The sequence below is a fragment of the Ambystoma mexicanum genome, chromosome 2p (genome assembly GCF_040938575.1).
Source record: "Ambystoma mexicanum isolate Mex_15411 chromosome 2p, UKY_AmexF1_1, whole genome shotgun sequence".
Lineage (NCBI taxonomy): Eukaryota > Metazoa > Chordata > Amphibia > Caudata > Ambystomatidae > Ambystoma > Ambystoma mexicanum.
The window spans coordinates 272502708-272516192 of record NC_090923.1 but is presented as its reverse complement, the minus strand read 5'-3'; the positions used below and the strand labels follow the sequence as shown (position 1 = coordinate 272516192).

Genomic DNA, 13485 nt, shown 5'->3' with positions numbered 1-13485 from the left:
GGGCCACTTGTCGGAAGAACAGATGGGGGTCCTGGAACGCATATCCCCAGCGCTCCACGTCCAGGTCCTAGAGAAGCAGAGCCGTCTGGAGTCGAGCGGTGAGTGTACATGCATCCTGGTTGTGAGCAGGGCGTGTGGTGATCATTCCCCATTGTGCCGGTTGCACATCTGTTTGTATGGGGTGGAGTATGGGTGGGGGTGTACAGGGCCGTGGGGCTGACACATGCGAGGGCTGTAATGTGTGAGACATGGATGGTGCTTGTGTGTGTGGGCTTGCATGGCAAATGCAGTTGTGCGTGCACACATGTTTGGATGAATGTGTATGTAAGTAGACATGTCCGTGATGTCAGGCATGTATGTTGTTTTCGGCTGCATGTATGAGCACTGTGTACATGTGCATGTGTGTGTATTTGTCAAGGGTGCAACAGGGATGCTACATGGATGCATGTGACAGCGGTATGTGGAAGCCTGATTGGCAGATGTGACATGGATGCCCGTCTGAACAGTGCGACACTTGGCAGAGGTGTAGACATGCATGCAAGTGTGGTGGTGTGTGTACATGTGTGGTGCACTTCCTGTGTTGCATGTGATGTCTGGCTCCCCTTTGGCTGCTGATGCTGTTGTATGTGTAGGGATGGTGGTGGCAGTTGCGATATGGCTGTGGTATGGCTCATGTGTGCCAGTTGCAATGACATGTGTGTTGGGGATTGTGATGACATGTCTGAGGTTTGCCAATGCCACTCATGTGCAACTGTCATGCGTGTATGTGTCCATTGTACAGTGCCCTGATGCCTGTGTTTTGTTTCTCCCTGTCTGCAGCGTCAACTGATGAAGAGGGCGGAGAAGGTGCTGTGGAGCACAGCGGCGGGGATCCGACCGCCAGCCGGAGACGCAAGGCCCGGCTCCCCTCCCGTGTTGTCATCTCGTCGGGGAGTGAGGAGTCCGGTGCCGCGTCCCAGGCCGCAGCTGCCGGGGGGATGTCCAAGAGGCGGAGGTTGGAGTTGGACTCCTCGGCAGCAGAAGGGGCAGCTGGGACCCCACAGGGCCCAACAGGGGAAGATGGCACAGAGTCATCCAGGTTGGTGGGGGGTCTGGTGGAGGAGGAGGCCGTGCAAGCACCAGAGACGGGGTCTGGAGGTGGGGATCCCACTGGTGCTAGTGGTGCAGTCCAGGACCAGGGAGGTGCCTGTGTGCAATCCTGTCCCCGATCCTGTCCCTGCATCATCTTGCACCAGCAGGGATGCCTACGTCCAGACCCGTTTCCAGGCAGGGGATGAGCTGACGTCAACTGGCCTTCCTCTGCCTGCGGACGTGGCTATCCAGGTCCGGGTTGAGCCTGTCCTGGCTGGTGTGGCGTTGCGTCAACGGGCCATGCGAGGTGACCTGCAGTCTTTTCATGGAGAGACTGCACGTCATCTCGAATGGCTCGTTGACCACGTCAGCCTGCTGGGACAGGTCACCCAGACCGGATTCCTCCGTCTGATGGGGCTTGTTCCGACCCCCTCCTCAACTGGACCCCCTACGCGCCAGTCGTCCTCTGTGCCATCTTCCCACCCATCAGTCACCTGGGTGCCCTGTGGAGCTGCCTCTGACAGTGCGGCCAGGCTGGTGGAGGAGGCATCCCTGCCACAGTCGGGAGTCGGACGTCCAGCAGGGGTGGCCACATCAACAACTGCACCCCAGCCGGCGGAGGATGTGCAGGCAGCAGGAGGCAGTGCACGGGCAGAGGCAGAGCAGCAGCAGCAACATGGTGGGAGCCATGAAGGCTCGGGGCCTTCGACATCGGAGGGGCAGGCATCGGCCGGAGGGCAGGAGGACCCAGGACAGAGAGTGTCTTCCGTGTGGCAGCGGTTGGGCCACGCCATAGGTGCGGAGCGGCGGCGGGCGGAAGAGGCGCGGCTCACAATGGTCAGGGCGGAGAACTCCATGCGGAGGGCCCTGAGGCGGGCCGAGTGCCTCGAGGCAATCCGCAGGGGGTTGGAGGAGGACACGGCGTCGTCCCTGCGGACCCTCGGGGCCATGGAACTGGACTGCCTCCGGGACATCGAACAGGAGTTCGATGATGCCCTGGCCCGGAACACCACAGAGTGAGCCGCTGGACTTGCCCGCCGCCTTTGTATATAGTTCTTTAGTTTTAGGTTTCCTTTGTTTTTTCTTATGATTTGGAGTCGACGGACACTGCTCCACTTTTTGTATATAGTTGATATTTAGGTAGGTTTTTTAGGAGGTTTCCTTAGTTCAGTTGTGATGATGGACCCTTGTTATTTTTGTACATCGTTCTTTGTTGCACGGAGAGTTTTAACATTTCACTTTGGACAACATTTTTTGGATTTGATTTTCTAGTTTTGTGTTTTTATGCGGACATGCAGCTTCTTTTTTCACATTTACATTGTAGTTAGTTTTCTTTCTTTAGCATTCGTATTTTTTTCCAATACATTTTTTTTCCATTGTTCACTGTGTGGTTTCATCTCATTGGTTTCATGCATGTTATGTTGTGTGTTTTCCCATTCAATTGGAAAATATGTGTGTGACGGACATGGGTTCATTTGCTTCATGAACATTGGGGGTGTAACATGTGATTTCCATTTCCATGTGGGTGAATGGGTTACTTGGTAGGGCTTTTTGGCTGTGGAGGCTGACCATTACGCACATGATTGGGGATTGTGAGGACCTGGTGGGGGCTGCACATGGTGGCAGGGGGGTGGGGGTGGTGGGAGACATGAGTGGGGGCCTGGTGGAGGGTGACCCTGGTGGCTGGGGTGTGGGGGTGGTGGGAGACATGAGTGGGGGCCTGGTGGAGGGTGACCCTGGTGGCTGGGGGGTGGGGGTGGTGGGAGACATGAGTGGGGGCCTGGTGGAGGTTGACCCTGCACTGCTGGGGGGTGGGGGTGGTGGGAGACATGAGTGGGGGCCTGGTGGAGGGTGACCCTGGTGGCTGGGGGGTGGGGGTGGTGGGAGACATGAGTGGGGGCCTGGTGGAGGCTGCCCCTGCACTGCTGGGGTGTGGGGGTGGTGGGAGACATGAGTGGGGGCCTGGTGGAGGCTGCCCCTGCACTGCTGGGGTGTGGGGGTGGTGGGAGACATGAGTGGGGGCCTGGTGGAGGGTGACCCTGGTGGCTGGGGTGTGGGGGTGGTGGGAGACATGAGTGGGGGCCTGGTGGAGGGTGACCCTGGTGGCTGGGGGGTGGGGGTGGTGGGAGACATGAGTGGGGGCCTGGTGGAGGTTGACCCTGCACTGCTGGGGGGTGGGGGTGGTGGGAGACATGAGTGGGGGCCTGGTGGAGGGTGACCCTGGTGGCTGGGGGATGGGGGTGGTGGGAGACATGAGTGGGGGCCTGGTGGAGGGTGACCCTGCACTGCTGGGGGGTGGGGGTGGTGGGAGACATGAGTGGGGGCCTGGTGGGGGCTGCCCATGGTGGCAGGGGGTGGGGGTGGTGGGAGACATGAGTGGGGGCCTGGTGGAGGCTGCCCCTGCACTGCTGGGGTGTGGGGGTGGTGGGAGACATGAGTGGGGGCCTGGTGGAGGCTGCCCCTGCACTGCTGGGGTGTGGGGGTGGTGGGAGACATGAGTGGGGGCCTGGTGGAGGCTGCCCCTGCACTGCTGGGGGGTGGGGGTGGTGGGAGACATGAGTGGGGGCCTGGTGGAGGCTGCCCCTGCACTGCTGGGGGGTGGGGGTGGTGGGAGACATGAGTGGGGGCCTGGTGGAGGGTGACCCTGGTGGCTGGGGGGTGGGGGTGGTGGGAGACATGAGTGGGGGCCTGGTGGAGGGTGACCCTGCACTGCTGGGGGCTGGGGGTGGTGGGAGACATATGTGGGGGCCTGGTGGGGGCTGCCCATGGTGGCAGGGGGGTGGGGGTGGTGGGAGACATGAGTGGGGGCCTGGTGGAGGCTGCCCCTGCACTGCTGGGGTGTGGGGGTGGTGGGAGACATGAGTGGGGGCCTGGTGGAGGGTGACCCTGGTGGCTGGGGGGTGGGGGTGGTGGGTGACATGAGTGGGGGCCTGGTGGAGGCTGCCCCTGCACTGCTGGGGGGTGGGGGTGGTGGGAGACATGAGTGGGGGCCTGGTGGAGGGTGCCCCTGCACTGCTGGGGTGTGGGGGTGGTGGGAGACATGAGTGGGGGCCTGGTGGAGGCTGCCCCTGCACTGCTGGGGTGTGGGGGTGGTGGGAGACATGAGTGGGGGCCTGGTGGAGGCTGCCCCTGCACTGCTGGGGTGTGGGGGTGGTGGGAGACATGAGTGGGGGCCTGGTGGAGGCTGCCCCTGCACTGCTGGGGTGTGGGGGTGGTGGGAGACATGAGTGGGGGCCTGGTGGAGGCTGCCCCTGCACTGGTGGGGTGTGGGGGTGGTGGGAGACATGAGTGGGGGCCTGGTGGAGGCTGCCCCTGCACTGCTGGGGTGTGGGGGTGGTGGGAGACATGGGTGGGGGCCTGGTGGAGGCTGCCCCTGCACTGCTGGGGTGTGGGGGTGGTGGGAGACATGAGTGGGGGCCTGGTGGAGGGTGACCCTGGTGGCTGGGGGGTGGGGGTGGTGGGTGACATGAGTGGGGGCCTGGTGGAGGCTGCCCCTGCACTGCTGGGGGGTGGGGGTGGTGGGAGACATGAGTGGGGGCCTGGTGGAGGGTTCCCCTGCACTGCTGGGGTGTGGGGGTGGTGGGAGACATGAGTGGGGGCCTGGTGGAGGCTGCCCCTGCACTGCTGGGGTGTGGGGGTGGTGGGAGACATGAGTGGGGGCCTGGTGGAGGCTGCCCCTGCACTGCTGGGGTGTGGGGGTGGTGGGAGACATGAGTGGGGGCCTGGTGGAGGCTGCCCCTGCACTGCTGGGGGGTGGGGGTGGTGGGAGACATGAGTGGGGGCCTGGTGGGGGCTGCCCATGGTGGCAGGGGGGTGGGGGTGGTGGGAGACATGAGTGGGGGCCTGGTGGAGGCTGCCCCTGCACTGCTGGGGTGTGGGGGTGGTGGGAGACATGAGTGGGGGCCTGGTGGAGGGTGACCCTGGTGGCTGGGGGGTGGGGGTGGTGGGTGACATGAGTGGGGGCCTGGTGGAGGCTGCCCCTGCACTGCTGGGGGGTGGGGGTGGTGGGAGACATGAGTGGGGGCCTGGTGGAGGCTGCCCCTGGTGGCGGGGGGGTGGGGGTGATAGGGGACATGAGTGGGGGCCTGGTGGAGGCTGCCCCTGCACTGCTGGGGGGTGGGGGTGGTGGGAGACATGGATGGGGGCCTGGTGGAGGGTGCCCCTGGTGGCGGGGGGGTGGTGGTGATAGGGGACATGAGTGGGGGCCTGGTGGAGGCTGCCCCTGCACTGCTGGGGGGTGGGGGTGCAGGGGGACATGAGCAGGTGTGCAGGGTAGTCCCCTGTTTTGTGGGCTGCCTGCAGGGGCCGTGGAGGGTGTACAGGGAACACCTGTGAGGACCCACCCAGCCTAATTGCGTGTGATAATTCCCGCACACCCCTGTAATACACGTACCTGGCCAAATCGCATGTGAGAATTCCCGCGCACCCCTGTAATACACGTACCCAGCCGAATCGCGTGTAGAACTTCCCGTGTACCCCTGTAATACACGTACCCAGCCAAATCGCGTGTGATAATTCCCACATACCCCTGTAATACACGTACCCTAGCCAATCGCGTGTAGAACTTCCCACGCACCCCTGTAATACACGTACCAAGCCAAATCGCGTGTGATAATTCCCACGCACCCCTGTAATACACGTACCTGGCCAAATCGCATGTGAGAATTCCCGCGCACCCCTGTAATACACGTACCCAGCCGAATCGCGTGTAGAACTTCCCGTGTACCCCTGTAATACACCTACCCAGCCAAATCGCGTGTGATAATTCCCACGCACCCCTGGAATACACGTACCCAGCCAAATCGCGTGTGATAATTCCCACGCACCCCTGGAATACACGTACCCAGCCAAATCGCGTGTGATAATTCCCGCGCACCCCTGTAATACACGTACCCAGCCAAATCGCTTGTGATAATTCCTGCGTACCCCTGTGATACACGTGCCCTGGCTAATCGCGTGTAAACCTTCACGCGTACCCCTGTAATACACGTACCCTGGCTAATCGCGTGTATAACTTCACGCGTACCCCTGATATGTACGTTACCCGCTTTGCGTTCCTTGTTTGGCAGCCCTGTGGACTGGTCCAGGGTTAGCGCTGCCCTTTGCGATGATTTAGCGATTTTGATGGCTTTTCCTTGCGCGAGGGCGTTCTTGGGGGCGTTACTGGCGCTGCTGCAGGGTCGCTGCGATACTCTGCGCCACGGCTGGTTTGGGAGCCTGAAATCCATGAATACGCTGTGCGCGGAAATCGGTTTTAGCGCACGTGCCTGGCGCAGACAGACACTCTGCGCCAGCCGCTTGCGACACTTTTCTGCGAAATTCTATGAATTACCCTGTTAGTATGTAACATTGTTGGACCCCCCCCCACTGCTGACTTTTAATATGTTGTTGGACCCCCCCCCCCACTGCTGACGTTTAATATGGCTAAACAACATGTTCTCTGGGAAGGTTCCTAATAAGGAGGGTCTAAAATCAAGTTTAAGCTTACTGTCGCTTTCAGAGAGGACATGTATCCTTGTTCACATCAGTCTGGATCCGCCCAGAAGGACAATCCTGTGCTGAAATGCCATAAAATTATCCTCTGAAAAAGTGAATAGCAACCGCAGACACAGTGAGCCAGAGGTCCACGTTTGGATTACCATTCTATTTTATGGTGTATATCCAAGCATTCCAAATCTGCAAAATGTTGAGATCCTCTCTATTGAGAATGATAACAGCCAAACGTGGACTCCTTTCTCGCTTTACTTAGAAGAGAACAGCTTCCCCTCAATGATGGTGCCTAACAAGGCTGAAACATGTGTCTGGGGGTGGCTGTTGGTACCCTTGTTACTCACTACCTCTTCCTATCCTTCATCCTAAAACTACTCTAGATGTACTCCAATTTCCTGGCTTTCTCTAAAAATATAGTCTCTAAACATCTTAAGCCAAAAACAATGGGCTCCTGCCAACCTGAAAGTTGCTTGTGAATGAATGGAAGTTCCAACCATGTTTCCCCCACATTAAGTCAAGAGATGTGTCTAAGGTTCATCCCTGCTTTATCACCCAAAATGTATGCATGTTGCGAAAAAGGTTTAACCAGGCCCACCCCATGCCTCTTCTGCAGTACGGCAACACTCTGTGCTTTATTTTACACTCCAGAAAAAAAAGAAAAAAGCCAACATTAAGCCATATTTAAGTAGCTCATATAATGTAATAGTTCGCTTTTGCATTAACTAATTACCCTGATTGCTGATGTAACAATCTTTATTCTAATATAACATCTCACTAGATGAGGTGCATTCATTGAAATGTGTGCACACTATTTAGCATTACAGTCTTTACTTTACAATTACTACCCTTGGTCGGTGTCCAGTTCAAGTTTCGAAAATAAAGGATCAAATGACCTTTTATTCCAAAGTCAAAGGGTAAAAAAAAAGGTTCAAATTTGTATTTATTTATTTATTGACATATTTTTTTAGTTTTGTTTGGTAAAAAAAAGTTGTTTTAATAAAGAAAACAGGGGGTTTGGGGGAACCCCCGCATAAAAATAAAAAAATGAACCTTTTTTTGACCCTTTGACTGTCGAATAAAAGGCATTCGAACCTTTTGATTTCGATACTTTAACCTAGAACCCCCTTGGTCTGGATTCGTAAGGGTATCCCCTGCCGTTAAGTATATTTGCTGATGAGCATGGCATGCACTATTTTTTAGAAGGAAGATATTCACTTTTATGTTCACATATAAAATAATCTTTCAGCATGGTGATAACTGGGTCATGACTGCAAGAGCTGAATCAGTCTTGTAGGTTACAAACGTGGTCCTTTGTCAAAACAGATTTCGATAATGCTTCTCCAGTAAAAGGTAAAGTTCATTTATTTTTTTAATTCAGTTTACCTTTGCAATATCAAGAAGTATTGAAGCTGTACTCTTACCATCAGTGCGAAGAACTAATGGAGTGGCCGATCCAAGCACTCGACTGCTCGTCACTGTGCTGGTCACAACACATGTGTAATTGCCGACATCTGACGACTCTACCTTCGCTATGTACAGATGCCCAGTTTCTTGAGACACAAATCTACGTCTGTCCTCTTGCACAAAGGATGGATACCCGTTAAAAATCCAGGCATAGGAAAGCTCTAGATACATGGAAAACAGGACAAATATAAAGGAAACATTGTGTTAAACAGAAATACATTTTGAGAGATCGTATCAATGAGAAACAGATGTGTAGACAGTGACACTGCAATAGCTTAAAGCACATATTGGGCCTGATTCATGGAACGTTTTCCTATGAGATTGCACCATTATAAAGCACTTGCATGAATCAGGCCCTTAATGTATTACATTTGAAGGAACTTTTCACATTAAAAACTGACATTAAAACTGCAAATCTCATGGTGAATCTCACATGCATATGGGAATACAATGCATTAAAGGGATTCAGGTCCTGTGATCTTTGCAAATGTATATAGAACAATGACATATTACATAGTTTGAATTTGGGGAACATACAGACCTGCTAGACTCCCAACAGTGCTCTAAACTCCCAACATTGCTGTAAATTCCCTAACGGTCTACTAGGTACACCCTGTCACACCGCCATCTGCTACTGTAAACTAGCACCCCCATCTGTAACTAAGTACCTCATGTTGTCTATGTAACCATAATCTTGCATCTGTAACTAAGTACCTCATGTTGTCTATGTAACTGTAATCTTGCCTAAGTACACCTTCATGCAACAGCGCCTCAATGCCTTTGGGCTGCAGCGCGCTTTACAAATGTAATAAATAAATAAATAAATAAGTAAATAAATAAATAAATACACAATCGATTTAACTGCTTGGGAAACAAACACAAAGATCTAACCTTAAGTTGAAATTAAGATCTGTACAAAAAGCAAGTAGAAAGTAGTACATTTGCCCACAGGTAATGGGTGGGCGCCATTAAGAGATTATTTACAAGACTATGGGGAAGTGGAAAGGCAGAGGAGGCACTAATGAAGGGGTGAAGGAAAGGGGAGAACAGCTGTATAGGGGGTATTCGATTCTGAGTCCAGCTCTTTTATGAAATGCAGGACCAAGGAAGCAAGCCTATTGTTGATAGTCTTTCTGTTCTTACATTGACTGGGAAGGCATAGTTTGTAATCTGTTTTCAAATCAAGAACAATTAATCTGATAAAACCATCTCAGTGGCTGTGGTCACAAGCCATAATATCTGTCCCGTAACATTCATTACAGGTGAGTTTAAAATTCACTGACATAACCCTACTGTTGTGATGTGCTTTGTTGTGATGTTGTGTGATCTGGAAATCAGGGAGATGTGTTGTATTGTGCTTGTTATGAATGCAGGTGCTTGGTGTTGTAAGAGAGAATGTTGGTGTGTCAGAGAGAATGTTATGGTGTGAGTCGGGAATGCTTGGAGTAAAGGTTCCAGACTGTGTCCGTTGCAGAGGTCCTGCTTGGATGATGGGAGCCAGTGGTTTTCTCACTAGTCATCTTGATAGAACCTAATGTAACTGGGAAAAAGTAAATTGCTGGAACCTACCTGATGTGCCTTGCACTACTTCACATACTATCAAAACAAACTTCCAATAAAATCTCTTTTCTCTTAGCTCATCAATTTTCCCTCAACAATGTGTGTGATGTAAGTAATATTTTAATAGTGGCCATTTTTCTCCTTTGCTCATGTATTTCAACTCGGCAAGGGATCATCAACCAAGAAAAATCAACATACACCAAAATTCTAGACAAACCCTTAACCAAGTTATATTTTGTAGTTGTAGCCATTTTGCAGTTAATCTAGTGGGAAATTGCCTTCTTTTCTAACATTTGCCAACAGATCCAGATATGATGATGATTTTGCCATTACTTCTGAACAAGTGATACATCAAATCACAATTATTTTTTTTTTTTATGGCGTAGTAGCCAATGCATTGAGATCAGAGTTGAGTTTATGTGACAGAACTTGTATTGGTTTTCTTAGAAGCCTGAAGTAGCAGTCCATAACAGGAAATACTAAGGTATCTTGGTGATTATTGCTGTCACGCCCTGCCAGCTTAAATATGTAACCTTTTTTTTCTGTATTGCGTTTGCTCAATCAGCCATTAATACAAATCAAAGCTAGCCACTGCTTTAGCAAATAGAGGAGGGAATAGGTTCCCCAACGAGTTATATGGCAGAAAGATAAAGAGTAAGCGCACTGAGCTGGGCGAACAATGTTCCAATGCTGAAAGGTTGGGTCAGTGTGGTGCAGGAGACGGATGAACAGTCCAGGAGATTGTGGAGTCTGGGGGAGGGCGAGGAAAGGGATTTGTCAAATATATGGCAGCATCTGGGAAAGGGGTGCGGGTGGTTGGGGAGCATGGGCAGACACTGCCAATTTCTACCCATATATCGAGCCATCTGAATGGCTGAGCACCCCTCCCCAGATGTGAATACGTAAAATCATCTGTCTACATGTGAATATACTGAGGAAGTTGCTATTGTGTGGACATTGTGTTTTGCAAAGAAAGTCAGCATCTCACATAGCAGTGAGAGCTGGCACTGTGTGCAGTGATGGGGAGATGGACATTGAAATACAATCAAAGCTACTTGCCTCAGAAGGTCAGCTGAGTCGAGATTCATAGAATTAGAGTAGGTTGACCGATGGAGACCAACCATAACATAATTTGTGTGTTCTTCTAGTGAGTGAGCGAAACCTCCAAATGTAATTGTAAAGTTTATTGATGCTGCTTCTTTGCACCATGTATCCCTTCACGGGATGACATCTTTAGAGATAACATATGTGTAGAGGTAGGTTGAGGTAACAATATGGATGGGGTGTTATCTAATAAAAGTACTGCTCTATCACAAAAACACTCCGATTGCCCACAAAAACACCTCATTAGAGCCAGCTTTCAAAGGTATTAGCTGCCTTTAAACAAAAAGTATGCCGTCTGAACTCCATTGAGACTTTGGGTAATAAATGTACACTTTGGCTCAACTCCAGAGCTGGCAGTGTTCACTGTGCCTGGCAAAATTTATAATGGCTAGAAAGGTGAGCTACATAATGACAAGACAGAAAACTATAAACAGTGACTACAAAATTGTGAAGTACATTGCTATATACTAGAAACAATTTAACAGAGCTATGGGCATGTGCCCGCAGGATCTCAAAAAATAATGTGTTACCTCCTGGCATACTGTTTTATCCCAAAAGCCAAGTGTGGGTCAAAATGTTGACCAACGTTTCCCGATAATAGGTCATGCTGGCGGTGGCAGTGGTGTTGCCACACAAGGGTCTATCCCTGGCTCAGGGTGTTTAGATGAATAGCATGCTTTAGTAGATTTGGCACACTAATGCCCCTGGGTAGTATGTATTGATTACTGGGAAACTAAGTGGCCGGTACATATGTCCAGCAACCTGTGGTTGGTTATAGTTGAAGAAATATAGACCTCTAATGGCACAGTAGGCATTTTAACTAAACAAAGTAAATATATAAAGGCTGCACGACAGCTGAGCTGGTGATATGAGTTTCTACCATGCTTGTAACAGCCTTAGCCAAACAGCAGTAAACAGGAAAAACACATTGCCCTAAGAGTAACGTTTGGGAATGGTTTTCTGACAACTCAAATGAGCGTTCATAAGCAATAATCAATCATTTATGTTAAAGTATTTTGAGACAGATTGTGAAATGTGTGAGCCCTGGAAAAGGGAAAAACCTGGGGTTTATTGCATACAGCTAGTGGAAAACCCACCTATAAGACTCACAAGGGGACAAGCACCAATGATAATATTGCATTAGGCTTCCATTGAAGGCTATTCTACAATACAATGGAGCCCAAAGCCATAAACCTGCACTCTAACACCCAGAAAGTGACTTGGCCCACCCACACATACACACACCTTTTTCAGTAGATGGAATACATGATTTCCTATTCGAGGAAATCACCCAGCTGTTCCTCTAAGACTGTCTCAATGGTTGTAGAACATCTATATGCAAAATAAAATTGCACCTGAATGGCTATCAACCCAGGTGAATTATTCCACCAGGGACTTAGAGTCAAATCAACTCGAATTGTGATCCTGAACCCTTAGGTGGTATATTCCCTGTAGTTGATATACACTCGTATACAATTCAATCTATGGTTATACGAGCCGGGAACATACATGATGCTTAGTAAGGGGAGGTTGTTCCCCCAGCAGAAGTGACAATGATCCCCTGTCGATCACTCTGGCACTGGATGGCAGAGCCCATAGCAGCAACATATTATCCCATGTAATGGCAGGCAGCCACCCAACACCAGAGAAGCTATGACATTGTAAATTGGATATCCCGGCCTAACACTTGAGAAAACTGGTGATGTCACACAAACTGAAATCATGAGAGGTCTGCAGCTAAACCCGCTGCAGCAAGAAACTGCCTCTTCCTTTGAAGTACTGACAGAGAAAATAGCAAAACCTAAGGGAAACCAACACAAATGGGCTGGTATGATAATGGCAGACAGACAGAGACATGGCTTCTAGTGTAGATGTAATCACATCCAACCAAAGCAGTATTGTGATCAAACAACAATAGTTGAAGAAGATAACGCTAAAGGCAACGGGTTATTGAATGAATAGCAAGAAAACAAAAGATGGAAGCAATTGACAAGATGGATGATGCAGTTTCCGGCACCTGGCAGCATACCGTGCATTTCTTTTTAATTAAATCAACCAAAGGTCTCTTATAATGTGCTCGATTGCTTTTTTTAAACATCATCCTTTGTATAACATATAATCGCTATCATCAGATATAAACGTTGCCAAGAATGTGAGTGGTTCTTTGCTAAGAACGAACAATAGCTACAATTCTAGAGGTTGGGGCCTTTTTCCAAATAGGACACTCGTTAAACCTTTCGCTCGTGCAGCCATGCCAGGTGGTAATACACATTTGCAGTTTGACTCCGGTCAGGGGAAAGATGGGGTCTGCATAACATAAAGGAGAACAGCAAGTGAATTAACAAGTATGCATAGTTACACCATTGTCAACATTCTTAGAGTACATTATCTATAATGTGATACGTTTACTAGAAGGTGAGAAGGCTACGGCCAGAGTGTTGGGCTAAAAGAACTGATTTAAGGCTATGCTGTGGACGTGGTGGACTGCGAACATATGAGGGGAAGGGCTTTATTTAAAAACAGCGCATGGAGAGAGCCAGATTGTCAAACGCACCATGTTTCCCAATGCACGCTACATGTATGTCACGATGCCTTCCAGAAAGGGTTACTAGGTAAGTTAAAATGACATCCATATTATCTTGCATCCATTAAGAGCAGCTAAGCATGCCAGCTGCTCAGGCTAGTTCATCACCAGAACCGCATCATTTGGTCAAATAACTGAAAATTGGTTCCAATTATGATGATAGGGGTCACCAGAAAGCATATTTTCTTATTTCGCCTCACCCTCGCAGCACC

The 13485-nt window shown here is 50.6% G+C and overlaps 1 protein-coding gene across 1 annotated transcript in view; it reads right to left on the bottom strand.

Annotated features, from left to right (window-relative positions):
- The window catches only part of LOC138566368 (contactin-3-like), a 1374021-nt gene that overhangs the window by 537494 nt on the left and 823042 nt on the right, over nucleotides 1–13485 (bottom strand). The window contains exon 6 of the mRNA XM_069643533.1: nucleotides 7983–8186. Within this exon, the coding sequence (XP_069499634.1) occupies nucleotides 7983–8186 (204 nt within the window). The remainder of the gene's footprint in view (nucleotides 1–7982; nucleotides 8187–13485) is intronic.